The sequence below is a fragment of the Fundulus heteroclitus genome, chromosome 13 (assembly GCF_011125445.2).
Source record: "Fundulus heteroclitus isolate FHET01 chromosome 13, MU-UCD_Fhet_4.1, whole genome shotgun sequence".
Lineage (NCBI taxonomy): Eukaryota > Metazoa > Chordata > Actinopteri > Cyprinodontiformes > Fundulidae > Fundulus > Fundulus heteroclitus.
The window spans coordinates 3,612,204-3,638,330 of record NC_046373.1 but is presented as its reverse complement, the minus strand read 5'-3'; the positions used below and the strand labels follow the sequence as shown (position 1 = coordinate 3,638,330).

General features: G+C 39.7%; 2 protein-coding genes across 3 annotated transcripts in view; one reads left to right on the top strand and one right to left on the bottom strand.

Annotated features, from left to right (window-relative positions):
* Positions 1 to 6,118, bottom strand: part of LOC105934268 (phosphatidylinositol transfer protein cytoplasmic 1) — an 87,466-nt gene extending 81,348 nt beyond the window's left edge. The window contains exon 1 of one of the 2 annotated variants that reach the window (XM_012874173.3): positions 5,813 to 6,118. In XM_012874173.3, the coding sequence (XP_012729627.2) occupies positions 5,813 to 5,983 (171 nt within the window). In that variant the 5' untranslated portion in view covers positions 5,984 to 6,118. The remainder of the gene's footprint in view (positions 1 to 5,812) is intronic. The other variant, XM_012874172.3, reaches the window with a different exon arrangement.
* Positions 6,119 to 18,399: 12,281 nt separating this feature from the next.
* On the top strand, positions 18,400 to 25,909 carry psmd12 (proteasome 26S subunit, non-ATPase 12). The gene is made up of 11 exons (XM_036144906.1): positions 18,400 to 18,598; positions 18,986 to 19,045; positions 20,725 to 20,853; positions 21,265 to 21,372; positions 22,172 to 22,276; positions 22,429 to 22,578; positions 22,710 to 22,844; positions 23,500 to 23,612; positions 23,821 to 23,995; positions 25,268 to 25,345; positions 25,488 to 25,909. The coding sequence occupies exons 1-11, from the start codon at positions 18,491 to 18,493 to the stop codon at positions 25,695 to 25,697; spliced, it is 1,371 nt and encodes a 456-aa protein (XP_036000799.1). The 5' UTR covers positions 18,400 to 18,490; the 3' UTR covers positions 25,698 to 25,909.
* Positions 25,910 to 26,127: the final 218 nt, after the last annotated feature.

Genomic DNA, 26,127 nt, shown 5'->3' with positions numbered 1-26,127 from the left:
GCCAAGCAGCAGACGGTGATCTTCTCTCAAAGACAATACACAGAAAGAGATGTGACCCTGCATGTACCCGTGACTCCGAAATGTACGCACACACACGCTGTACTAGTGTGTAACCCCCTGGAGCTTCAAAGAAAAACAAAATCTCCCAGAACTTCCTGCATGACCCCTTACCCCTCCCCCTTTTCCCTTAAAAAAAATCATCTCTACCATCATTTTTCGGCCTCTTCACCTTCCCCTCAGCAGCCGGCACAAAGGAGATGACCCTGGCACACCCTTCGTTATCCACCCCCAACGTTCCATCTTTAACTTCATCAACTACTCTTTCCTTTTGTCTTCCGACAAGCAGGAAACTTTGAGTCACCCATTAGGAGAGGAGGGATGAAACTCGTCACAATGTGTTGAGCCGTGATAAGAGCACACAGAGAAAAAAAAAATTCTGCCTCTTCTACAGTAAATTTCCCAGAGGAGTGCCAACTGTAAACAAGTAATGACGCGATGCTTTCTGCGCCTCATCCAAACCGGACTGATGTCTTGTTTTCTGAATGCCGAAGCCAACTGTGTCAGTTATTGGATGAAGTGAATGTTAAACTTTCAGTGTTGCTGAATCACGCAACCTTCCTGCACCTAGAGACACAAACGTACACAATTTCCAATTCATCTGCAGGAGAGCTTCTTACTTTTTGGCTTCAGTGTAGGCATTTCTGAGAACCATCATCATACGCTGACACCTGAACAATCGAACTGATTCCTGCCAGTTCACTTCTGCAGAGTCAAAGTTTACCTTACAATTTAAAGGAAGTGTTTTTTTTATTTCCTTCCTGTGGCAATTTATAGAGTCAGGAAGTTTTAACAGCATGCAGTAGATAAGGCAGGCACAGTGTTAACAGAAAATAAAGAGTACAATCAAACATACACACACAAACCACTGCCGCCAGCTGTCCACCATTACGCTGAGAAAATTTCCTGCTGAGGACCCTACACTCAAACTACAAGTAGATATATTAAGGCATAGTTTATTATGCACTTTGGGTGAAAATACAACAAGAAAGGCACACAAGAATCTTCCTTAACTGATTGTCTCTTGAGCCATCTGCCAATTTAAGACGACATGTACAATTGGGGTAAATGTCAAAAATCTGAACTCCCATCAAATGGAAATTTGCGTCACATCTATTTTTTGTCACCACAAAAACTGAACATGAACAAAAGCATTCAAACATGAGTACATATATACTTAACGAGAAAAGTTTAAAGTTTATTTTAATTGTTGTTTGCATTGTTAGCATGTCTCAGCTGTGATCTCGAAAACGCTTCTACGAAAGTGATGTAGCAAAACAAAAGATTCGTCACCAACAGAAAACGATGCTGACTGCTAGCAAAGCTAGCACGTCCAGCTGATTTAGAGTCAGAGAGGTTACTATAGAGCCAGTGAAAAACAAAAACACAGGCTTACCTGCAGGTTTACATGCTTTTTGTTAAATCGCTATAAATAATCCAGCTTGTTATCCAAGGGACAAGCATCTGTTTTATGCTCTAAACAGAGCCTGGCTATCGGCTCCATTATCCAGCCTCCATCTTGAAGCACACCGCATCATTTACCCAGGAAGGCTAACTGATTTGTTTGGTCAGCGCCTACATCTGCTTAAAAGGGCAATGTAGGTAGGGACCCGTTGTGATTGACAAACAAAAACTATCATCAAAAACAGCAAACATTATAAAAAAAATAGAACGCTAAGAGAAATTTCCAAAGTGGATCATTGAATTAATGTGTCTGGAACTAAATTTTCATTGACTAATAGAAGTGCTAAATTTTGATCAATCAAAATATTTTGTTTTGAATGGCAGAGGGCCAGCAATGATGAGCACAATGAACAGGTGTATTATTAAAATGACTTTTTAAAAATGCCTTTTTTTCCCTTTCAGCCAGTTGCTAAAGACCACTGATTCAACACCAGTTTTTCTATGTCGTAAGTGGAAAACCTTGAAGATGGTATTCCAAAGACTTAAGATAATGACTCAAAAGGTGTATGAAAAAAGGCTCCTTACAAATAACCCTTCTGACGACGTAGCTTTGTCTGCTTAAAGCAGTGAAAAAAAAACTGAACATTTTTGTACAAACCACCAAGCTAACGGAGTCAATAGAGCCGAGGGCTAAAGAAGAAGTCGAGACAAAACAACCTCTAATAAAAAAGAACAATCAGGGTTGTTTGTGCATTGCGCTTTGCTAACCTCCCTCACTCTCATAGTTTTGACTACACATGCATGGATACCCTTATTTGAACTATGATTGCGGTGACAAGGATATGATTTCTACTTGTTACACAATTAGATTAGCACTAAGTGCTTTGCTTCCTGTTTTACGGATTTCTATTTAGCTTACAGTTAAGGTGAAAGAAAATTACACCCTCTGTCAATTATTCTATTCTTTTCGCCAGGTTCAAGAATGTTTGAAATTATACCTCAAGTGTAAAACAACACAACCATTCAGTTATTTTTTTTACTAAACAAAGATAAAGCAAAGATACTAGAAAGGCTGTAAAACTAGACATCCCACACAATCCAGGCTACACACAAAACAAGCAAGTCCCTGGAATGATTGTAAATATTATCCAATTAAAAAGTTAAACGGTGTGTCAGGATCATTTCAGGCCTTTTAAGTGCTTTGTGGTTATGCACTATTATAGCGGATTGAATTGGCTATTTAGCCTTTGATTTCTCTAATGTGAATTACAACAAAGTAGATTTTTTGCGTAATGGTTTGCCATTGTATGTGCATGCAATAAAAACGGCGTCCCTGAGTACTGGTGCATAGTGCAAGCCTTTGAGCTTCAGCACTTAGCTTCAGCAACTGTTTACTTCACCTTGATAACAAAACATCCGTCAATATTCTTCAGTACACCGATGACAATAATCAGTGTCCATCACAATCACTAAAACATGTCTCATACTGCATTGTGCCAAAGTAGCGAGGAAAAGACCAGAACTGGCAGCTGCAAACTTGTAAACCTTTCAGCTCTGAATCGCTTGAAGTACTGAGATATTAAATTGTGAAGTATTTACACAAGACATTTTGAAGAGGTTTGCTACTTCAATGTGAAAATAATCTACAGAAGTCAGAAAACATATTTTCCAACAAAGAGCTACCACATAGATTTCTCTTAACTTAATTCTGAAAAGGAATTGGTACAATTAGTCTAACATAAAAAAAATAAATCACAAAAAATTGCTACAAATGACACGAAACTTACTCGTTTCCCATAATAATGGCAGTTCTGCAGGTGTGTCATCTTTGGAGCACCCTCTCCTTTGTGCTAATAATTGTGTTTTCTCCAGAAATACCTATCAAATTTCTGCATAAATCCTTAAGATATTCAAAATGACTGCTGCTGTGGGACCTTTCCTCAACTTCTTGGATTGAAAGGCATTTGCAAGGCATTCAATGTCAGAAAACACCAGAAACGATGGATTCTTAAACTTTTTGAAAATAGTACCATCTTATAACCCCCCAAAAGAACCACCATACTGACCGATTTGATAAAACAATGGTACAAATTTTCTTGACGTTTTCAGTTTGCTGTGTTACTTTGTAAAAGTGAAGGAAAAAATTATAGAACGCTCCAAGGTTCTGTTGAGGTTCTGAATGGGAAAAATCAGGTTTCTCACTTATCCCGATCGGAAAATCCAAAATGCATAAAACTAACTGATAGTTGCAGCAAGAAACAGTTCATATGCGTATCAGAAGTTATTTTTGAAATACTCCATTTTTTACAGAAGCTAATAAGATAACATAATCTTTTAGACCGTTGCTTATTAGCCAACAAGACTATTAATTTGTTCCCATTTACCCAACAAACAATGGATACTACTGATGCCAAACCTTCTGCTTACCATAAGCAGCCAAAGTAGCAGCAGTGGCACGCCCCTTGGGTGCAGGGTTGTTTTGGGGCTTTAAAATAATGCATTTCTATTCTAGTTGGAGCATGACTAAGTACTGGCAATGTTTACATACCTAATATGTCTCTTCAACTGGAGTTAAAGACATAACTTCTAAAATACTTTGCAAAGCAAGAAGCAATTTAAAAAACTTTCGCTTCTGAGGCGGGATTTGAAGTTAGATAGAGGCAAAGACAAAGATTAAGAGGGTGGATATCTTACTGCCTGAGCTGCATAAGCGATGTACTAAACCACTATATATCTAAACCACTGCATAAGTGAAAGAAAAGTGTTTTTCCAGATTGTTGTTTTAATTAAAAATAGTTGCCAAACGTACGCCGTCAAGCACAGAATTAGTGCCTTAACCTATACATTTCCTGATCCTCAGCCGCCATCTAATAAAACCAGTGTCAGGAGTTTGTTAAACATACGCACGCACAGAGGCCGGTGCCTGGTTCAGTAAATGTAACAACCACTGGGAAACGCAAGCATTCATGCAACACATCTGTGTGATGTCGTTCACACACACGCTGCATTGGTGTTCAAGAACATATTCCCTGTGAGCCAAAAGCCTTGCGTTACAAACGTGACATTTCCCGTTTGAACTCGGCTTTCCAAACCGAGTCAGTGGTGTAATGCCTTCGCCGCTGCTTCAGCAGAGGAAAATGGAAACTGGCAGCACTGTGGTGACCATCACTGGGTGGAAAAAAACAAAACAAAAAAAAACAAAAAAAACATTCATGTGGTATTCTCTGCAAGATTTTAAATGCCAAGGCATCTCATCTGCCTGTTTTACGGAGCGGAAAACGCACCTCATTCCGCTCAGAATAAAACGGGTTATCTGTAGAGAGTGCTTTCCTCAGATCCAGCAACCCATCTGTGAGGTTACACATGTCAGTGGAGAAAGCAATCATCGCTGCTTTTTAAGAGCTAGTTAGTGGGAGGGAAAGGACATATGAGTGAAACCCCGTTTCCTCTCATGCCAATAAATACCATCCCTAAATATAAACATGATCATTATCAAACTTTCAATCATCAAAATTATAATCCCCCCCCCCTTCAGAAAAAAAAACAGGTATCAGTGTTTTTATCTTAAAATCTGACCTGACATGGTGTCACAGCACAGGCTGTAAACCCACTTGACAGCGGCCCTGGGCTATAGGAAAACCAACATACACCCACACACATCTCATACAACCAGAGGCATGGACAGAACCAACAGCAGAGCTGATAATTGACCCAAATGTACAGTTACATGCATGCCAGGACAGGAAAACAATAGTCTTCACCTGCTAATTTTAGACTCTGCCCTGAGATTAAACAGACAGATCAGACTGAACACAAACAGTGGGTCACTGTTTCATGGAAATTAATCAATCAGTGCTGCACACGGAGGATTGCAGGGTTGCAGGGGAAATAACACTGTTGAGTCCGGAGAAGACCTCTCCGCAGTTTCAGAATAGGGATGCACTGCGCTTGGTTAAATTAACAAGGTAAACGCGTCTGCAAGGCGGAGGAAAGGATGATACTCCTCAGCGCATGGTCCAGCATTTTATTCCTGAACCCGTGAAAACGGGAGGCAAAACTCAACAGCTCTCCCTCTTAACTTGGCCGTTCTGCGGAGAGACTTGGGAGAAAACGGATGTTTCATTCAACGGAGCGCCTCAAGTTCATCTGAAAGCATTTATCGTGCTTCGCGTCACCTCCAGGCGCATGTCTGGAATCAAATCAGCCCCGGAGCGCTATTCCAGCTGCCGATGCCGCCTGGGCACCACAGAAAGCCCTGGGCTCGTGCAAAATAAAATATAAATATATATAGGCTATATATATATTTTTTTAAAGAAACCAAAGAGTGGAAATCAAGGACAACAAAACTTACCTCCTCTACAGTGAGGGGCATGCATATCCTGTACTCCTTCATTAACATCTTTCTCCCTCTATACGCGTCCCCGCTGTGTGTTTCACAATGTGTCAACGCAGCTCCGCGGAGGATGAGTGTGAGCGCCGAGTTTATCTGGAGGACGTCTGGCGCGAGCGCATGTGAGAGCATGGACAGCCCCGAGTTACGCTCCACTTCTTCCTTTCATCGGAACCAGCGGACGGTCTGCCTCCAGCATTGCCTTGTGTGACGGCACAAATGAGTCCGGTTGGTTCTGGGTTGTCCCCTCCCACCGCGCCGAGCAGTCAAGCTGCGGCGTTTGACAACAGGGGGACACGAACGGAAGTGAAGAAGCGTGGCCTGTCGACGTAAGAGCCTTCAATGGCCGTGAGGTTCTCTAGATTTGCGCAAAACGTATGTCGGTGGCTATAAAACATTTAGTTTTATCTATTTGAATAAAAACTAAAACATGTGTGCGGAGTGCCAAATTGCATCTGACAGCACTTTACAAGCCAAACAAATCCAGTTTATATCCAGTTTATATACACAGAAAATCAATCCACTCATTTAGACAGCTTCAATTCAATTACAGACATTCCAAGTTGATCATGAAACAGTGCACTACGGATCCGTAAAAGGTTTTCCATCCAAGCATTCCTCCATATTGCATCGCCTTACAGGGGCGGTTCTGGACAGGGGCCCACAGGGGCCAATGCCCCTGTAGAACTTGTCCTGGTCCCTGTTATGGCGCCTGTACTAAAGACATAACATTAAATACACGTCTTACGATTATAGGCACTGGCAAAGAAACCATAACTGATTGGTCACTTTGTCCAATTTAATTTTTCACCTTTACAGTTTCACTCTAACAAGAATTTAAAAATGAAGGCGTTTAGCTCCAGCCGTATTGAGATGTGATCACAGTTTTCATCTTCTAGATCTGGGGTCTGTAAACTGCAGTTCCAGAGCCACAAGTGGCTCACTTAATACCTTTCTGATTTACTTCAAATTTCTACTCCCTCCCGCATACTTAGATCTTCTTCTACCACTCGCTTAGTTGTTCCTTCAGCCCGTCTTAGCACCATGGGGAGCAGAGCTTTTTCTCGTTCTGCGCCCACACTCTGGAATTCTCTCCTCCCTGACATCTGCAATATTGAGTCTTTACCCTTGTTCAAATCAAAACTCAAAACCCACATGTTCAAGATTGCCTTTACGTTATGATTTTATATTACTTTCCTGTGTGTAGTTTGTGTTGTTTCTTTTAATTATGACGACATTGCTTTTACCATTTATTGTTTTTACATGTACAGAGACCTTGAGTGTTTTGAAAGGCGCTTGAAATAAAATGTATTATTATTATTATTATTATTATTAATAATAATATTATTAAATATGATTAAACATTGCCCTGTTTTATTGTTTCATTCTTTTGTTATGTGCCCCTATGAATAAACAATGGCCCCACCTTGGCCACCCTGGTAAATCTGGTGCAGAGTCGCCACTGATCAAGTTACTGACTTTGCAGCAGTTCTGAGCGTCCCTGCGGTGACGGTGAAAATGTGCATATGCAGCAACGTGCTAAGGGTTTTAGAGGATGAAGCAGACTTGAAAAATGAATAAATAAAAATAAATAAAAAAACGAGAATACAGAGGCACTGGTCCAGCAGTACTTTTTCAGATTAATGAAAAATAGATTGAACAGCTGCAACAGCTCTTTTAGGCCCCGTTCCCATCATCAGCTCAAATCTGATTTTTTTTTATTTTTTGGGGGGGGGAGGGGGGAGGGGGGGGGGGTGGGATCAGGGTTTTTAGAACTAGTGGGAATGCTCAGATCTGGCCCATATCTGATTTTGATCTGATTTGAGTAACTTCCATGTACGGTCCTGAATCCTATATCTGATCTTTTGGAATGTGACTGCAGTGGGAACAACCAGGGCGGATTTAATGCGACTTTGACATCACTTTCCATCGACATTAGTCACAACTTTGCGCCAGCTGGAAGTGATAGCATTAACAAGACAGATGGCAGATGCCTGCCACAGCACTGCTCAGTGGAGGGACAGCGAGATGTCGCTACATTTTTAAGTCTTTGTTCAAAACCCACCTGTTTGCACTGGCCTTTAAATCAAGCTGAGCAGATTCTTTTATTATTTGTATTTTTTTTTCAGTATTTTATCTTTTGCCATTTTTGATTTGTTGTGCATTCGTTATTTTATATATTTAGAAAATAACGTATTTAACAACAAAATATATATGTTTTGTACAGCACTTTGGACAAAGGTATCTGTATTAAATGTGCTATAGAAATAAAGTTGACATTGACATGTCAGATTCCATTAGTATTTGGCGTGACGCCTCTATTGTAGAACCCTTTTGTATGAGGGACGTACTGCACGGCCGGGCAAAATTCTTATACAATGCTGCACACTGAGGACTTTCAATCCCTTAAGAGGTTTTCACTTCTTGCAATCTATTGTACTGGATTTCCACCGGGGGAACTTTTCGTAATCTGCCCCTTGTTGCAATGCGACTCAATGGATTGCAATGAGTGTCCTGCCTTAGGAGTCAAGAGGAAAGGCTCTGATATATAATTAAGTTTCCCTCACCATCCTAAAATTCTGAATGAACTCAGGTCTGTAGAAGCTGTTGACATTCCTGCCCCACCACTCCAGGCTGCTCACTGCATCCACACAGACCTCTGTGCTAAATCGACAGTCAAAGCTCCGTAAAATGCCAGAACATAGAGTTTCACTCTCTTTTTATCAGTGAGTCGGCACCTGCTGACATAGTAAATGCCTTCCTTTGGACACTTTAAACCATAACGCCTATTTCTTCCAAGTGTGCTGGGTGTGAACTCATGGTTATTGTTCTTTTGCCGTCAGTTTGGAGCCACAAGCAGTTCACACTGGAGTAAGATAATATTGGCAGCATTTTAAAAGTAATGTTAACAACCTCTCAAGAAATAATCAAATTTCAGAAAAAAAATTGGAATTGAGCATTAAGACCTGCAGTGGAACTGTAGTCTTAATTACTTCATTGATGAGAGAAACACAGCTAAACAGATTAATTCAAAACTAGCAGTGAAATCTATAGGATGTAATATAGAGTACATATAGTAAGCATTAGCAGGAGCTCCTTCATTAGCTTTGTCAAGCATAGGGACAGATCCATTGAAAAACTATCTTTAGTAACTCTTCATCATGCAACCTGTCAGTTGGTGGTACCTTGGTTAGTAAAAAAGTGTTTTGTCCTCTATGTCGATTTGTTGGAATCATGAAAAATTGCCGAGCATGGGGATCTGAGCAAGCCTGAAAAGGACTCAGTTATGCTGGATATTCGGCAAAGAGCATCTCCAAAATTGCAACTCTTACGGGTGATATTGACCTACAATGGTCAGCATCAATCAGAAGTGATCCGAGAAAAGGAACAATGGAGAACTGATGATAGTGTCACGGGCAGCCCAGATTCATTGATGTAAGGGTTGGCCCATGTGGTCCCGTCCAACAAATAGGCCTCTGTAGCTCAAATCGCAAAAGACGCTCATGCTGGTTCAGAGAGAACGTTGCCAGAAGCCCAGTGTATCACAACATTTTAGTTGTGTATTGAGCTGCATAACCATAGACCAGTCAGGATGTCCAATTGACATAAGAGCATTGGACCATGGAGCAGTAGAAGAAGGTGGTGGAATCTGACAGATCTTTTCTTTTAAACTATGGGCACAAGTGAGGAACACTTGAAACCAGGAAGCTCTATGGGAAATAGGCAAATCGACAGAGGCAATGAAACCTTGAATCCTGCCATCCTTGTGGTTGATACGTTGATCTGTATCACTTACATTAGCATTGTTGCAATTTAAGTATGGCCGTACATAGAAATGGTGGCTCTGTCCGTTTTTAGCAAGACAAATGTCTCCTGATTCAAAGCAGAAATGGTTCAGGAATGGTTTGCGGTGTACAACATTGTGTTTCAGGTGTTGACTGGACCACAATAAAGCAACTGTGGGATGCCCTGAACAAGCAAGTTCATGAAGGCCTCACCTTGCTACTCATAGGACTTAAAGAATCTGCATCCAACATCTTGGTGATAGATACTTCAGTGTAGATAGTGGAGTCTATGTATTGACCAACACACTACTAGAAAAGGTGGAGATGTTTGCTAAAGCTGAGTGTGTGGTAAGTAGACCTGACCTCTGGTGGACCACTTGTATGGAATCTATAAGGGTTAAATAAATCAAATAAAATAGACAAAAGTGATTTGGACACTTTTTATAAGTCCAAGCTGTGGTATTAACAAGTATTAAGAAAATTTATTTTGAGCCACAATATAACGATGACCTCTAATGTCACACTTTTTTAATCTAAAATAGTCCTGCATCGACCCTATATAGTAAATCAAGGAGAGCTCATTATGTAACAGACAATCCTGTCTGGCAGCCATTTTTCCATGTACTTTCTTCAACACACAGACCTCACTATTCTAACTCAACCAGCCAGTCCATAAATGTATCTTATCAGTGTTTAAAGTGAATAATATGTTCCATATGAAAAGTTGATAATGAAGCAGGAAGATATTTGTCGATACTGAGGTGAATGATGTGCATATGTTCCTGAATAAATGGTCTAATTTTTTCTTTTAGACTTAGACTTAGGCTTAGAGAACTTTATTTGTCATTTTGTATGCACAGAGTGCGCACAGAACGAAATTCTGTTTGCATACAGCTTGAAAAATCACAGTAAATTGCAGTAAGCTTCAGGATAAGGTGCAGCAGTAATTTATGTAAACATCTATTCATCTCAGTAAAACTTTATCGACAATATAATTCAGTTTATTTATATGCTGCATTAAATGCCATCTCAAAGCACTTAAACCAAACAAATGGAATTCTGTTTTAGCGCAAAAATATGTCATAAATTCAGTCCTATTGTACAGACGGATTTAAAGTCAGTCACGTACATTCCGATTAAATCATGGTTAATAAAGAATGTGGACGCGTTAATCTTGCCATTCAAACAGATGAAACTCTTATTTCTAAAGGAACCTAAGCAACTGCATGGAGGTGCTGACTTTGCAGGAATCCCTCCTCCTGGACAGGCAAGAGGCAACAGTGGAGAGTTGATTGAATTGGGTTGACTTTCCAGCAACCCCCTATACAATCATGCATTTAGTAATCAAACATATTATTATTTAAAACATTATTTATGCATAAAGTAAATAAAATTGTAGTTTTTTTTTAATTTCTTTATTTATTTTTTACATATGTACTTTATTTTGAAACGATCTGTACCGGACGTCTCTACCTGTTTTTTCTTTTCTTTTTTTGTGTTTTTTTTTTATTATTATCATTTGAGGAGGAACCGTTAGGACTAAAGTCTTGCAGTACTATGCTCATTAAATGTTTGCTGTGAGCACCGTAGCGCGTATCGAAACCCCCTGGTTTCAGCATAAGATAACCCCTCTCTCTGTTTCTCTCACGGCATAGATTGGCTTTAAAATAAAGCCCCCGCCACCACACACACACACACACACACAAGTGTGGCTTTCTGCTCGCCGCAGCGCTACTTGCTTTAGTTAAAAGCAGCTCGCATCGGAAAATAACAGCAGCTAGAAGAGCCTCCTCGACCCCGTTTCCTGCCGCCGCTGCTGCTGAGACACTAACCGAGTCTGGGTGGAAACACTGGTGGACTCAAACTACTATACAGCACCGGAAGCCCCCACCTCCCTCGCTTTCACACCCCACTTCTGAAAGGCTGTGTGTGGCTTTACTGTTTTGAAGGTCTTGCACGTCTCATACGTGTCTGCGCAAACAACCAAGAAGTGCTTGGACTATAGCGCTCCTTGACTAACTGCTTATATAGTTAAAATGTCCTTAAAGGTGCTGATTGTTGGCCTAATAATATGCTTAATTTTGTTTTTTATGTTTTTTCTAGCGTGCAAATGCTGAATTTTTATATAGGCTGTTGAAGATTTTGATAAATAGCCCCTCACAAATATCAGCATCTCCAAAATTGCAACTCATTTGTTGTGTATTGGGCTGCGTAGCTACAGAGCAGTCAGGGTGCCCGTCCTGCATGCCTGATAACCTACGTGTCATTAATGGGGTGCAATTATTTGTTTTCAATGTCCTTAAATGTGTTTATTGTTGACCAAACAATATGTTTAATTTCAGAAAAACAGCCAAAGGCATTATTTTGATTTAAAAAAAAAAGCATGGGAAGTTTTTGCTATGAAAAAAAGTTAGATTTTTTTTTTTTTAGTTATTAAACCCTTCCCAAAATGCTCCCCGGGTGCAACAGAGTGGTAACCGACTGCTTCCCAAGGGATAGTTTAAACGCAGAGGACAAATCTAACGTGATGTCATTTTATCATTATTATTATGAGAAGTAGTAGTGGTACAGGGCAGTGCGTTGCAAAAAGATTCACTCCCCTTGAACTTTTTCACATTTCCTCACATTACAATCCCAAACTTTGATGTATTTTATCAGCTATTTAGGTGATTGACACACAAAAATCACACATAATGTGATCAACGCGTTTCCGTTTTTTTAAATAGCTGCAAAAAAAGTATGGTATGCGTGTGTTCAGCCACATTGAGTCAATATTTACAGCTGTAAGTAGACAGACCTTTCTGCCCTTTTTGTTCTTTGCAAAATAGCTCAAGTTCAGTCAGATGAACAAACGACTGATATGATCTAACCTGATATCTCAGGTTAGAAGACTTGTTCAGCTGGTTTCCTCAGGCCTTCATCTAAAATAACTGTTAGTATTATTCATTATCTTTGGAGGCAACAAGAAATTCAGTCGGTGGCTCTGATGGTGTTATCCACGAACGGCGGCGCCCGCTAGATCGATATTTACCTGCTTTGACGGGAAGATACTTCCTGAAAGACGAGCTCGACGTCGTTCTTATTAGAGTAGTTAATCACGCTTACTTGCTCAGGGCCCTGTTCGTCTTGAGGACAACAAGAAACAACATGTTGACACATAATGAAACAGTCATTTTTACATTAGAGAGGAAGCTGTACCACCACTGATTGTATTGACACGACTGACATGTTTGGATCAAATCAGCAAAAATCTGGGCCCATATTTCTGCAGTAAAGATGCTGATAAACTGCGCCTGGTCAGCATGCGTTTTTTCCTACTCAATACATTCTTGCCTGGGACGGCGAACCCTTTGAACCACACTTTTATTTTTTTACTCCACCTTGAATAACCAGAATAATGAATGAGCTATTTCTACCTATTTTGCAGGATACAGTGATGCTTTTAACACAAATGAGTTTTTCATGGAACATTAATCTTAAACCAATGCAATGCAATAAAAACATATTTGAATTACTTTATACTGGTCTGTAGTCTCACCTGCACTCTAATACAAACATTAACAGCTACACAGAAAAGATATAATGAACTGCTGTTACATTTAATTATAAAAGATGTTGCGATAAAAGTAAATGCCTTGAACCCAGATGCAGGGTTAATTAAAGGCATACTATGCAACATTTTTCAGTTAATTAATATGTTCCATACCGTTTTGGATGATTAAATGAGTCATTTCAGGTTGAACTAAGGTTTTCTCGGCCGCCCTGGTGGTCTGTGGGGGAAATACCGCACTTGCAATGCAGGAGCAGTCGGCCCGCAGTCACAGGCTCAGTAGTCTCGTGTGCATCATGAGAGTCGGTCTTGCTTTACGGCGAGAACTGCTACACGCCCGCAGTGAAAGGTGTGCTCGTTGGTAGCGCAGTGGCGATATTTGTGCAGTTATCATGGCGGAACCAGCGAGAAAACAGCGAAAGCCCATGTTGGAGCAGGCAAGAAAGAGGAAAAGGGCTCTGGACAGAGAGAGGAGTCGTACACGGGTGAACATAGAAGGCTGCAAGGCTGACGCGGACCTCGCGTTTCTGCTGATGCGATTGTAAGTAACATTGTAGGGTTTCCCTCACGCTACCGCCTCGCCGACATTCCAAAAAAATAATAATAAAAAAATAAAACTAACTCGATATGCGCGCCGCTCCGCTCAGCCGGTCAGCGGTGCAAAGTTTGTTTCCCCCCCGCTCCGCTCCGCTCCGCTCCGCTCCGCTCCGCTCCGCTCAGCCGGTCAAATAAACATGCAAGCATATTGAGTTTTATTATTATTATTATTATTATTATTATTATAATCTTTTTTTTATGTTGGCGAGACGCTACCGCGGCGGCTGCGGCTTGGCGAGGCGGTGGCGGTAGCGTCTCGCCAACATAAAAAAAAAAAATTATAATAATAATAATAAAACTGGCGAGGCGGCGGCGGTCGCGGCTTGGCGAGGCGGCGGCGACCGCCTCGCCAAGATAGCGCTGCAAGAAGCTTGATGTTCATACCTTCACTGTGTTATTCATTGTTTGTACTGCCGTTTTTTCCACTTTTCGTTGCGTTCGCCTGTCTGCTAAGCTCAAAACAACCGCGCCTGGCTTGACGGAGGAACCAGAACAGCTGAGCATCTTTACGACAGTGCACTTTTACTTTCGCCCTCTTGGGGGAGCCTCGCTGGAAAATCAACCCCGGTTGCATAGTATACCTTTAACTTCTTAGGCAAAACTGATCCTAAAAAAAATGTGTGTTATGTGTATTTAAATAGCATTCATCACAAATTTCCCGAGGGCGCTTAAGCTTCGTATTACAGATTAAATCAGAAAAATATCAAAAAAAAAGATGTACTTCTCTTCCCTCCCTGCACTCTCTTGGTTTGGTGGGAGCTGAGAAGGTCCTCGGTCTCTCCATACCTTCTGTCCAGGACTCTAAACATCGTCGGAGACTCCCCAGACTGGAGTCTGTCTTGAAAAAGCTTACCTCTTTTGGCTTCTGCCCTAAGGTACTGCAAGTTTGCAGAAAGTCTTGTCCTCTTTGGAGCAATGGAAGCAAACAATCAACATTAAACTATAAGAATGCACCAGTAGAAACATTTTTTTAAACTGTGTACAAAATACAAGGACCCACACTGGAGTACTTGCAGACACCGAGTACTTATGTGACTACTAACTAATGCCATTACAGTTTCTGTAATTAATTAGAAAAATGTTTTATTTTCAGGCATATTTTGCTTACTATCAAAACTGCTCACTGAAGGCAACCTGGGAAGCATCTTTGTATTTTTCGTTTCACGTCCCTGGAGATCTTTGCCCACTTCTCTAGAATTTGCTGCTAGGTTAGCTGTTGCAGTTGCCTGGTTCTGCAAACAAACTCTTGGAACTCAGTGTCTTTTTATTTATTTATTTTATTTTACAGAGATTCACAGAGAATAGATAGAAAAGCACAGTACATGTCATGTAAGGACACCTGCTGGTGGATCGTGGGCATTGCAGTGTGCTTTGTTTCCTGCACTTCCATCCACTCACAAGTTCAGTGATCGCAAAGCAGTGTAGCTGCTGGAAGGTAAAAATGTGACCCAGTAGCCTAATGGATAAGGCATCAGCCTCCAGAGCTGGGGGCTTGTGGGTTTGAGTCCCATCTGGTTTGCATTGACTGTCCTTTGTTGGGCTGGTTCTGGAAATCAGTTTGCCACCCTGGCTCCTTGATCACAGATTGGTTCCTGTGTTGAATGGAATAAAATGCTCCCTAAGGCATGAGTGGGACAATAAAGGGAAATATCTACTTTTATGACTGAGATAAATGAATTTAAGAATTAATAGTAATATCATCTTTATTGTCATTGAAACATACATGACAACAAGCCATCAAGCCACAGTCACCCCTGTGGCTTGATGGGCCCATCAATGCCCATTAAGACATAGGGGTGACTGTGGCTTGATGGGCATTAGGCATTTTGTTTTATGTAGAGTGCCTTAAACCTACTTTTGCTGTGATTTTGTGCTTTATGAATAAAGTTAAAAGAACATAATTTTGTATATGTTATTTAGGTTAAGTAATGTTAGGTTTTACCTGTTAAGCCAATTACAAATCTTCAGCAGAAACATTTGCATAATAATGCTGATTTTGTTGCTGCTGGTTTTCACTGGGTTTATGCATCCTGTGGCTCCAGAGCAGCAAGTGTCTCTTTGGACCCTTCAATGGTGGCTCTTAGGCTTAAAATGTAAAGAACCAACTAATGTTTTTAGATACAGATACAATAACAAATTCAAGTTTTGGAAGGTTTTAAGTTTTTGTTTTTCAAGAAATAGTTTTCACTACATAATGACAGTAAAGGGACCGGCAATCATTTTTTTGTCCTTTTTTTTCTTGTCATTGGGTTAGAAGCTATACAGTATACACTTTTTCTTTCATTTTTTATTTATTTATTTTTTACAAATATCAACATCCTTTAAAAAGAAAGAAAGTTATCCATCCTGTTCTGGCAATTTTTTAAAATGTTTTTTAAACCTTAAAAATAGAAATAAAATGGTTGTTCTGTAAAAATGACAGATTTCCTTGTAGATATTATAAAACATCATCAGTTGTGTTTTATCAAAAGGTCCTGCAACATTTGCGGCTCTGAATGAGTTTTAATATAGTGGATTGAAAGCAAAGTTGGCTCTTTGGATTGTAAAGATTGTAGACCCCTGTCTAAGATCCACTAAATATACTGTCAAATGTAAATGTGCTGTTTTAAGCATTAGGACCAATAAATAAAATGGCAAAATATTCCTGTTTTTTAACTGTGAAATGTCTCAGTTATTACCCTGAAATTTAAACGAATGAATACATATACTGCACTGTGCAATTGTTTCAGGCATTTACGAAAATGCTTCCAAAAACATAAACAATGACTGTTTGTTTTTTTCAATTTACGAAATGCAAAGTGAGTGATTTGGTGTTTCCAGCCTTTGCAAACCAGCATCAATTCTTATGGGTACCCTTGGAAAAAGTCAGAGAATCTGTAGGATTGTAGTCAGGTGTATGATCAGCCAACTATTTCAAACAGGTGCTAATTCCTATCAATGTCTCAAGTAAATTGAAACACAGGTGTTAAGTTGACCAGCTGTGTAAGAAGCTTAAAGCTGGTTGAGGAACAGCCAAATGCTGCTACCAAGGCAAGGCTGTGGAAGACAAGTTCAAATCACAGGTCATACACTATGGCAAGACTGAGCACAGCAACAAGATAAAGTATTTATACTGCATCAGCAAGGTCTCTTTCAGAAAAAATATGTTGAAGGCGACTGGTGTTTCATGATGTGCTGTTCAATCAATACAAAATAGACAAAGGAGGAAGGCTACTGATAGGGTCATTGTAGTAACCACCAACAATGTTGCGATTGCATGATTTTCTATATCTAGCAGCCCTTTTGAAAACTGCTTTATTCTTCAAATCTGCTGAAAAGAAATCTTATAGGAAAAGGTCCAAAGATGCAGTCCTTTAATGCCTTGCAAATCTTCCCTTCTACTAACCCTAAGGGGCGAGTGTCGGCCAAACCTTTGTCACAGCCGCAGGAGTTGGCAAAGTCAATTCACTTTTATGAAACTTAATGTTTGACTATATACATTGGTGTTAATCTCAATTAATGGAACATTGTCAGACTAACAGAATACCCTTCTAGTCCATCTGTCATACTATATAATTTAATTATTGATGGTCTTTCTTTCTCCATTAGTTGACTTGAAAATGTTTTGAAGATTTTGGATCCAAAAGATACAAGTTTTGAAGGGCTCATAATTCGGGTGACAACAAAAAACAAGCCTCCTATGCCTGGGAAAACCACTCTGTTAGGCTGCATAAAATTTGAGTAAATTACATCTGATTTATATTGACATTGATTAAATTCTTAGAACGTTGGATTTCCACATCTCAAAATGCTAATCGCCATATAGGGTTGCAAATATATTTATATATATATATATATATATATACTATATATATATATATCTATATATATATATATATATATATATGTGTGTGTGTGTGTGTGTGTGTGTGTGTGTGTGTGTATATCTGGTGCATGTAACAAAAGTAATTTCCCTCTGGGATTATTAAAGTATGTCTGATTCTGATTCTGATAGTTTAAACCTATGTTTTTAATTGTGCCTTTTACAAATATATATATATATATTAATTGTGTGTTTTATGTACTTAGTGGTCATGTATTTAAATATACTTTCACATTTCGTGCTTTTATATACGTTATACATTTTTTGGTTTTATTTGTGCATTTACAGATTGGAATCTGTTCATAGTTTGTGGTTTTAGAAAGGACTACAAAAGACAGCTGCAAAACAAAGTCTGCCTTCATGAATGTTATCAATATTTATTTAAATATCTAATAATAACAGGAATAATTAGGAGGATTTCGCATTTATAAATTGATATATATATATATATATATATATATATATATATATATATATATATATATATAGAGAGAGAGAGAGAGAGAGAGAGAGAGAGAGAGAGAGAGAGAGAGAGAGAGAGAGAGAGAGCTATATAGATATGTATAATATAAGTATCTTTAGAAATATAGTACTATTCTCACTCACACTCGTACCAGTTGGTGGCGGTAATGCACACCGATAAACTCATGAAGAAGAAGAAGCCTGCCTTTACTGCGCCTGAACAAAATTACAACATTTCGCTATGGGTCTTTCAGGCACCTAACCAGCCATTTGGTTCCGTTTGGTTCTCTGTGTTCTGATTGGTCACCTCTCAGCTTCGTTCATTGACAAGACAAACAGCACTGAAGAGTCGTAGCTAGTCCCGTTTTTTTTCAACCGCAACAATGTCTGAGGAGCGATCAGAAAGGTCCGATGGGAAGGTTGTGAAGATGGAGATAGACTACAGTTCCACTGTAGACCAGAGGCTCCCGGAGTGCGAAAAAATGGCCAAAGTAAGTGAGCTGTTATAAAAGAAGGCCAGCGCTGGCTGAGTCATGGTGCATCTTCGATCGGTGCGTTAGCGCTCAAGCTAACGTAAAACCTAGGAGGCGTCAGCTCTATGCTGATATGTCCAGATATACCGTGCGAAGATAACTCATAAGTCCGATTTTTTTCAATATTTATTTTCCCCACGCTTAACGCCGCGTCTGTGTTTTTACTTAAACGGCAGGGGTTGTTGTTAAAGTGATGCTAGCCATGTTTAGCATCGAGGTTAGCTTCAGATGTAGCCAACATGTTAACCACTTACTTTAGCATCCTATAACACGGAAAAGGCAATGTGTTATAGTCCTTTTTTATAGGTGTTAACAAAGTTTATCTTGTTGTGTTTTCCTGTGCAGGACGGGAAGTTACAAGAGGCAATCGAGAGTTTGTTGTCACTGGAGAAACAGACTAGAACAGTAAGTGAAAGCCTCTCACCTGATGCAGGACGGGGGGAAGTTGGGTTTACCTGTAAGGTAACACTGGAAAAGCTGATGTCCTCGACCAAGAACCAAATTATTTTCTTTATTTAGATATTAAAAGATGTAATGCTGGTTTTAGCAGTTTTCCATAATAGTTGCATAGAATTTTCCCGGAAGAATGACACTAAAAGTATGTATGATAATTATTTGAGATCTATTTTTCTTCTTATTTGGTTAAAGACGATGTGCTTTTATTTTATTTAATTTCCCTCAAATATCAATATTGCATAGACAAAATATTGCAACCCTCTTTTTGCAAAAAAAATGTTTTTAAACAAAAATTAAATGGCAAGTCTTTGAAAATGTCAACCAACTTCCTGTAGTAGATATTTGGTAAAAGCTCTAAGTTGTCTTTTTCTTTAAAAAAGTCTTGTAGTTTTTGCGGCTCTAAGCGAGTTTCATTTAGCTGGACGGTGGGCAAAAATGGCTTCTTGGATTGTAAAGGTTGCAGACCCCTGTCCTAGAATACCGATCATCAAGAGTTCACATTATATAAAAAAAAGGAACAATTTAAATATTTATGTATTGGTAACAACCACAGTTGTTCCTGTCCAAGGAATCTTGAGAGCTTTTTAGAATAGAAATGTAGTTTATTGTCCTTTTGGGGGGGAATTCCACCTTTTTTCTTCTTCTTGATCAAAGCATGTAATTAGTGCGGTGTTAATGATGTAGGCTGTTGTTGGCACAACTCTGAACGACGTGAGACGGTACTTTAAATCTCCCCCGGTTCAAACCCGCTTCCCACGTCTCAGTGTAATGTTTACCGATCAGTGTAGCACAGCTGTAACAAACTAATAGTAGTTGACTATGGTTTTCTTTTAATTTTCTTTCTACCAAATTACTATATATATATTTTTTTTATCAAAACACCGTGGCTAAACCTTTAAAGAATAATTCTGGGAAAATTTAGACCCATTTAAAAAACAAATCTCAATTAAAAACTGATTTAGGGTCCCTATTTAGTTAGAGCAGAAATGGATTTAACCTTACGTAGCCATGCCAACTCCTCAAAGTGCTATTATAGCAGTAACGTTCACACTCTTATAGATTGATGCACACATCGGAAGGCAACTTGGGGTTTAGGGCCTTGCTCTGTTATAATGTGGATGCTCCTTTAGCTCATAATGCAGAAGGGTCCACATTATGACTGTGTGTTAGTTTTTATGACCAGAAATATTTGCAAACTGCCAAATTTGTCTGTCTCGTCAGCAAGGGGAAGGGGTAGTAGCCTTATTTCAGCCAGCTGACCTGCAGTGCACACATGGGCGAGGGGCAGTGCTAAATGAGTGTTTTGCTCTGTACAACAACGGGAAAAAAACGTCCGGAAATGCCAGACCATGCTGAATTTTAGCCAGAAGCAGTAGTAAAACAAGAAATGCTCAAGCCACCAAAATCCTGAACTTAGTTCTAGTTTCTTTCAGAGCCATTTAGGTTTGCAAAAAAACTGACCCAGTGGCTGGAAAAAGACGTTTTGGGACATTTGTCTTGGACTGCATAATTTAAAAAAACTTTTACCAAAAGGAAATCTTTTGAAAAATCCCTAACAGGTTTAAGCTTGGATGTGTGTGTGTGTGTGTGTATTTTTAATGTACAGGTTCTGCTTGCACTTTTCACAGGCGTCAGACATGGTGTCTACATCCAGAATCCTTGTGGCTGTGGTCCAGATGTGTTACGAGGCAAAGGATTGGGACGCTCTGAATGAAAACATCATGTTACTCACCAAACGCAGGAGTCAGCTCAAACAGGTCAGTACTCCGTTTACCCTGACTGCTGTTTTCTTCAAGGCAAGGCACATTTATTTGTATAGCACATTTCAGTACGAAGACAATGCAAAGTGCTTGAGGTTTTTGTTTAATTATTATTATTGTCAATCACATGCCTTTAACTTCCTCCAAACACACAATTACAAACATTCTCATCTTTTCTTCAATTACAAGTTCTTATTTCTTCATGGATTAAACTTCTAACACAAATCGTTTAAAACACAGTGTTTTTCGTTTTCATTATGCTGGTTTATTCTAATGCTGGTTATATCAGGAGTGAGTTTGGAAATCATCTGTCGTCAACTTCACAGGTCCTTGAACAATTTTGACTTTGTTGTGTTTTCACTGTGGCTCAAATGCAGGCTTTGTTCTTTTTTTTCCTCATTATCTTAGGCTGTCGCCAAAATGGTGCAAGAATGCTACAAGTATGTGGATGCAGTGACTGATCTGACCATCAAGCTGAGACTTATTGACACCCTTCGCACTGTGACTGCTGGCAAGGTCTGAAATCTCTTCATGTCACTGAAACACATTAAAAGCGACACAACTGGATGTTGTGATTGAGATATTTCATTAGCAGAGAGTAATATAGAGACGCAAACGGCTGACAGGAATCATGACCAAAGATCTCGCACTTTTACCCTGTTTTTATGCATCTAATTTATGGGCATTTCAACCCTGTTTGTTAAAGTTCTTGTAAAATTACAGATTTTTTACTTCTTTAAACTCATCTACTAAGAAACTGACTTTTATAGGACTTCCCAAAGGGAGGCAGTATTGTAACCTTGGGTAAAAACAGTTTAACTGTATTACAGATGCCAAAATGCGACGACGATTCCAAGTGCTGCAACATACAACATGTTGCTACAACATATGGATTATTGCAGTAATAATATTGTTATTCATAACCCGTTTTTGATTTTGATGCCAAAACTTAACCAAATAAACCACCTGCTAAATCGGCCGTTGAATAGACATGCATTCAAGGTTTACATCAGTTTTCTTTAAAAGGTGGAATAGGTGTAGGTACTTTTGTGTCTACCTTATGACTTTTTTTGTGGGTTTTTTTGCACTTAGAAATATTTTCAAGAGGTCAAATTTATATTTCTTGCAAACACGAAAAAACAAAACAACTAGTTGCCTCTTTCAGGCTGACAGTCATTGGCAAACAGGTGGGGGAAGAGCCGGCCCATGCCTGCTCCATAGTTTGACTGGGTCTGTTTCTCTTTCCCTTTGAATCCCGTAATAACATGTCTGCTACCTGCATGTCATAACTGCACTAACTTCTCCCATCTGACAGATCTATGTAGAGATCGAGCGCGCGAGGCTAACAAAGACCCTGGCGAACATCAAAGAGCAGAACGGAGACGTCAAAGAGGCCGCGGCGATTCTGCAGGAGCTGCAGGTGAGAGACCTAATTAATTCTACCTCTTTTGTACACGTGATATTATCTGATGAAGGTGTTGGCGCATCTGTGTATGAAAGAATTGTTCAGAATAACCTCATGAGATTTGTGGGTTTTTTTGTTTGTTTTTTGTTGCTTTATTTGCTGTTCAGGTGGAGACGTATGGCTCCATGGAGAAGAAGGAGAAGGTGGAGTTTATCTTGGAACAGATGAGGCTTTGCATCGCTGTCAAAGATTATATCCGCACCCAGATCATCAGCAAAAAGATAAACACCAAGTTCTTTCAGGAGGAAGGGACCGAGGTCAGAGGCGGCGCCGTTTCTGTATTCTTTCTCTTCTCACAGCAGCATTTAAGAAGCTGTTGCATCATTTTCATCCAAATAGCATAATGAAAGTGACCCTTTTTCTCCCCTTATGTTGTCCTATTACTCAGGAGCTGAAGTTAAAGTATTACAACCTGATGATTCAGGTGGACCAGCACGAGGGCTCCTACCTGTCAATATGCAAGCACTACAAGGCCATTTATGACACCCCCTGCATCTTGGAGGACAGCAGCAAGTGGCAGCAGGTACAGAGCTAACGTACTGAGGAAGATCGTTGGTTCCGGAGATAAATCGTTTTACGTTTTGCTAATTTATCAGACATGTAAGCAGTGTAAGCTCTTAGCTACACTGCAAAAAGGCAACTAAAAGTAAGTAAAAATGTCTTGAACTTAGTATATTTTTCTTTGATTTGAGGAGCTAAATAAGACTATTTGCCAATGGAATGAGTATTGTTACCCCTAAAATAAGATAATTAGATATCCTGCACTTGAAATAAGATGATGGAGATGAATTGTTCCTATTTTGAGAGCAAAAATTTTATTCCATTGGCAAATAGTCTTATTTACCTGCTCTAATCAAGGAAAAATACACTGATTTCAAGAAAATTTCACTTAATTCTAGTTCCCTTTTTGCAGTGTACTATTTCCTGAAATCAGTCTTGGGCAAATTCTTACAAAAATAAAAATAAATGTGGCATGTTTATAATTACAGCTATGATTTAATAAAACCCGGCTCTAATACTACACAAGGAGAGCGATGCTGCGATCATATACCACTCATTTCTGCTGACAATCGCGTAGTGGAGCTACAATAGCAGCTTGTGAAGCTTTTTTTTTTCCTGCTGTGCTTTCTGCCTGTGGAGTAGTGGAAGGAAAGCAGTAAATGCATTTTTGCTTGCAGGCCCTGAAGAGCGTGGTGCTGTACGTGATCCTGTCTCCTTTTGACAACGAACAGTCGGACCTCGTGCACAGAATCAGCGCTGACAAGAAATTGGAAGAAATCCCTAAATACAAGTAAAGACGAACTGTGTGTCTGATTGTGTTTTGACTCCACCGTAAATAAATCAACACAGCCTGTGAGAAGCTAAGTCCAGTTAGATGTGCGGTGGACTTTTTCTTGTCACAAACTCGTCAAAAAGGCAACGGCCTCAGTGTGCTGTCATGAGAAAGGATGGCCATGCTTAAGGTGTGGACACATGAGATAATCTCCCTCTATCCCCAGGGACCTTCTGAAGCAGTTTACCACTATGGAGCTGATGCGCTGGGCCTCCCTGGTGGAGGACTATGGGAAGGAGCTGAGAGAAGGCTCGCCTGACAGCCCGGCAACAGACGTCTTTTCATATTCAGAGGAGGGCGAGAAAAGGTGGAAGGATCTGAAGAACAGGGTGGTGGAACATGTAAGTCGCTCGTGGAAGTGGACCCAAACTGTTTGGAATTGCACCAAATGTGAATCACATTCTCTGGATTGATGACTCGCGACCTTGAATTTAATTGTATTTTTAATTACTGCGTTCACATGTAGTTATCCCCGTTGAGTTGAAGCGCCAACCTTCACCAGCCACACTTATGGAAGGACATTATTCAGCGATGCAACCAATAGATAAACGGCTGTCTTGGAGGAGCAGCCGAGATAGGCGTGTCTTGACATAGCACGGCTCTAAGCTGCACAGCGTGGAGGATTGTGGAGGATTGGTCAGGAAAAAGCCGTTGCTTAAGGAAAAATTAAAAGTGCAAATGTAAATTGGAGACTCAAACATGTGAGAGAAGATGTCGTGGTGGGATGAGACTAAAACAGGGTGCTTGCGCAAGTCTTGAAAGTCTTAATAAGTATGGAATTTTGAAACACTGTTTTCCAGACCTTGAAAAGTCTTTAATTTTGTGTGAAAGTCTTAATAAAGTATGGGGAAAAAATGTGTGGTAGAATTTTACAGTATGCTCAAAGGCATTGTGAAATGAGAAATAGGAAGGTAGGCTATAAAACTATAATTTTACTAACTGGTCACGTACTGTATTAGCCTAATGGAATCAAACACTTGTTTGATGTGAAATTCATGTACTTGTGATTTTCATGTTTTGAAACAATTTCATCAGTAAAAGCATAATTTACTGTGAATAATGCATTTGTTCATTGAATACTAGCCTATAAAAAGTAACATTTCTAATAAACAGTTTGTACAATCTCAACCAATGAAGTAGGCACACAAGTATACAAGTACATAAAGTTAAGGTCTTGGGGGAAAAAAATATCAGTTTTAAAAAAGTCTGGAAAAAGTCTGAATTTTAATTTGAAAAAAGAGCAAGCACCCTGTAAAAAAAGACAGCCAGAGAGCTATGTGTGGCACAAAGGAGACTGGCCTTTTGCTAAGAACATCATCCCTAGGGTGTTTTGGGGACAGGGAAGCCACTTATGCAGGCTCAGTTTCTTGTTTCACGTTACAAAGTATTTTAAATTGTGGAGCAAAGTGGTAATTTAAGCGATAGAAATGCCCCGCCGTTCATTTTAGATTAGAAGTTGCGAGTAAATGAAACGGGGAGAATCCCAAGAAGGATGCGGCCCGGTATAAAAGCTCCCGCATCCTTACTGCAACACCCCCAGCATAGATCTGTGGATGTTAGGTTTGATTATCGCTTGTAATTTTTATTGAACAATTTCATTTTGTCTCCCTCAGAACATCCGAATAATGGCCAAATATTACACTAGAATCACAATGAAACGGATGGCTGGACTGCTTGACCTCTCTGTTGATGTAAGCAAATATTTTAGCAGTTTGTTCTAATTAAAGCTCAAATGCAAAAAAAAACAACAAAAAAAAAAAACACATTTTATATTCAGAATTTAGGCTTTGAGTAACCCACTCTAATAATGCATCGCTTAAAATGCTTTGCCAGGAGTCGGAGGAGTTCCTCTCCAGCCTAGTTGTAAACAAGACCATCTACGCCAAGGTTGACCGGCTCGCTGGCATCATCAACTTCCAGCGGCCCAAAGACCCCAACGACCTGCTCAACGACTGGTCGCAGAAGCTCAACTCCCTCATGTCCCTGGTCAACAAGACCACACATCTCATTGCCAAGGAGGAGATGATCCACAACTTGCAGTGACTCAAGAACAGTTTCTAATTTTGTGCTTTGTTTCGTATTTACCTTTGTTTATGTGCGGGGGGGCTGTGCTGTTGGTACAGTGCGTTAGCTGTGGCCTGATTGGCGTGTCGTGCGATTGGGGAAAAACATCGGCGAAACACACACACGCCCCCTTCCTTTTTTTTTATTTATTGTCTAGTAAAACATTGACAATAAACATACGAGTACCTCCACTCTTTGCATGTTCCTCTTGTTTAATGCAGCTCAATCATAAGTGTTGTCTTTACTCTTCAGGTAGAATTACTGTAATACAGTTATAACAAGATATTAACAAACACTGTATAAAGGCATATAACCTTTGTTACTTTTTTTTTTTTATAACTGTCTAAGCAGGACTAAACCTTATTTCTTCTAGCTAAATGCCAGAATATTTAGAATGATTGTTTTTTTT

What these genes read in the sequence shown, in the direction of transcription:
- psmd12 (XM_036144906.1), top strand. Translation starts at nt 18,491, where the DNA reads ATGTCTGAGGAGCGATCAGAAAGGTCCGATGGGAAGGTTGTGAAGATG. An exon ending in GCAGGAGTCAGCTCAAACAG is followed by an intron (nt 20,854 to 21,264) that starts GTCAGTACTCCG and finishes TCATTATCTTAG; the next exon opens with GCTGTCGCCAAAATGGTGCA. An exon ending in TGCTTGACCTCTCTGTTGAT is followed by an intron (nt 25,346 to 25,487) that starts GTAAGCAAATAT and finishes ATGCTTTGCCAG; the next exon opens with GAGTCGGAGGAGTTCCTCTC.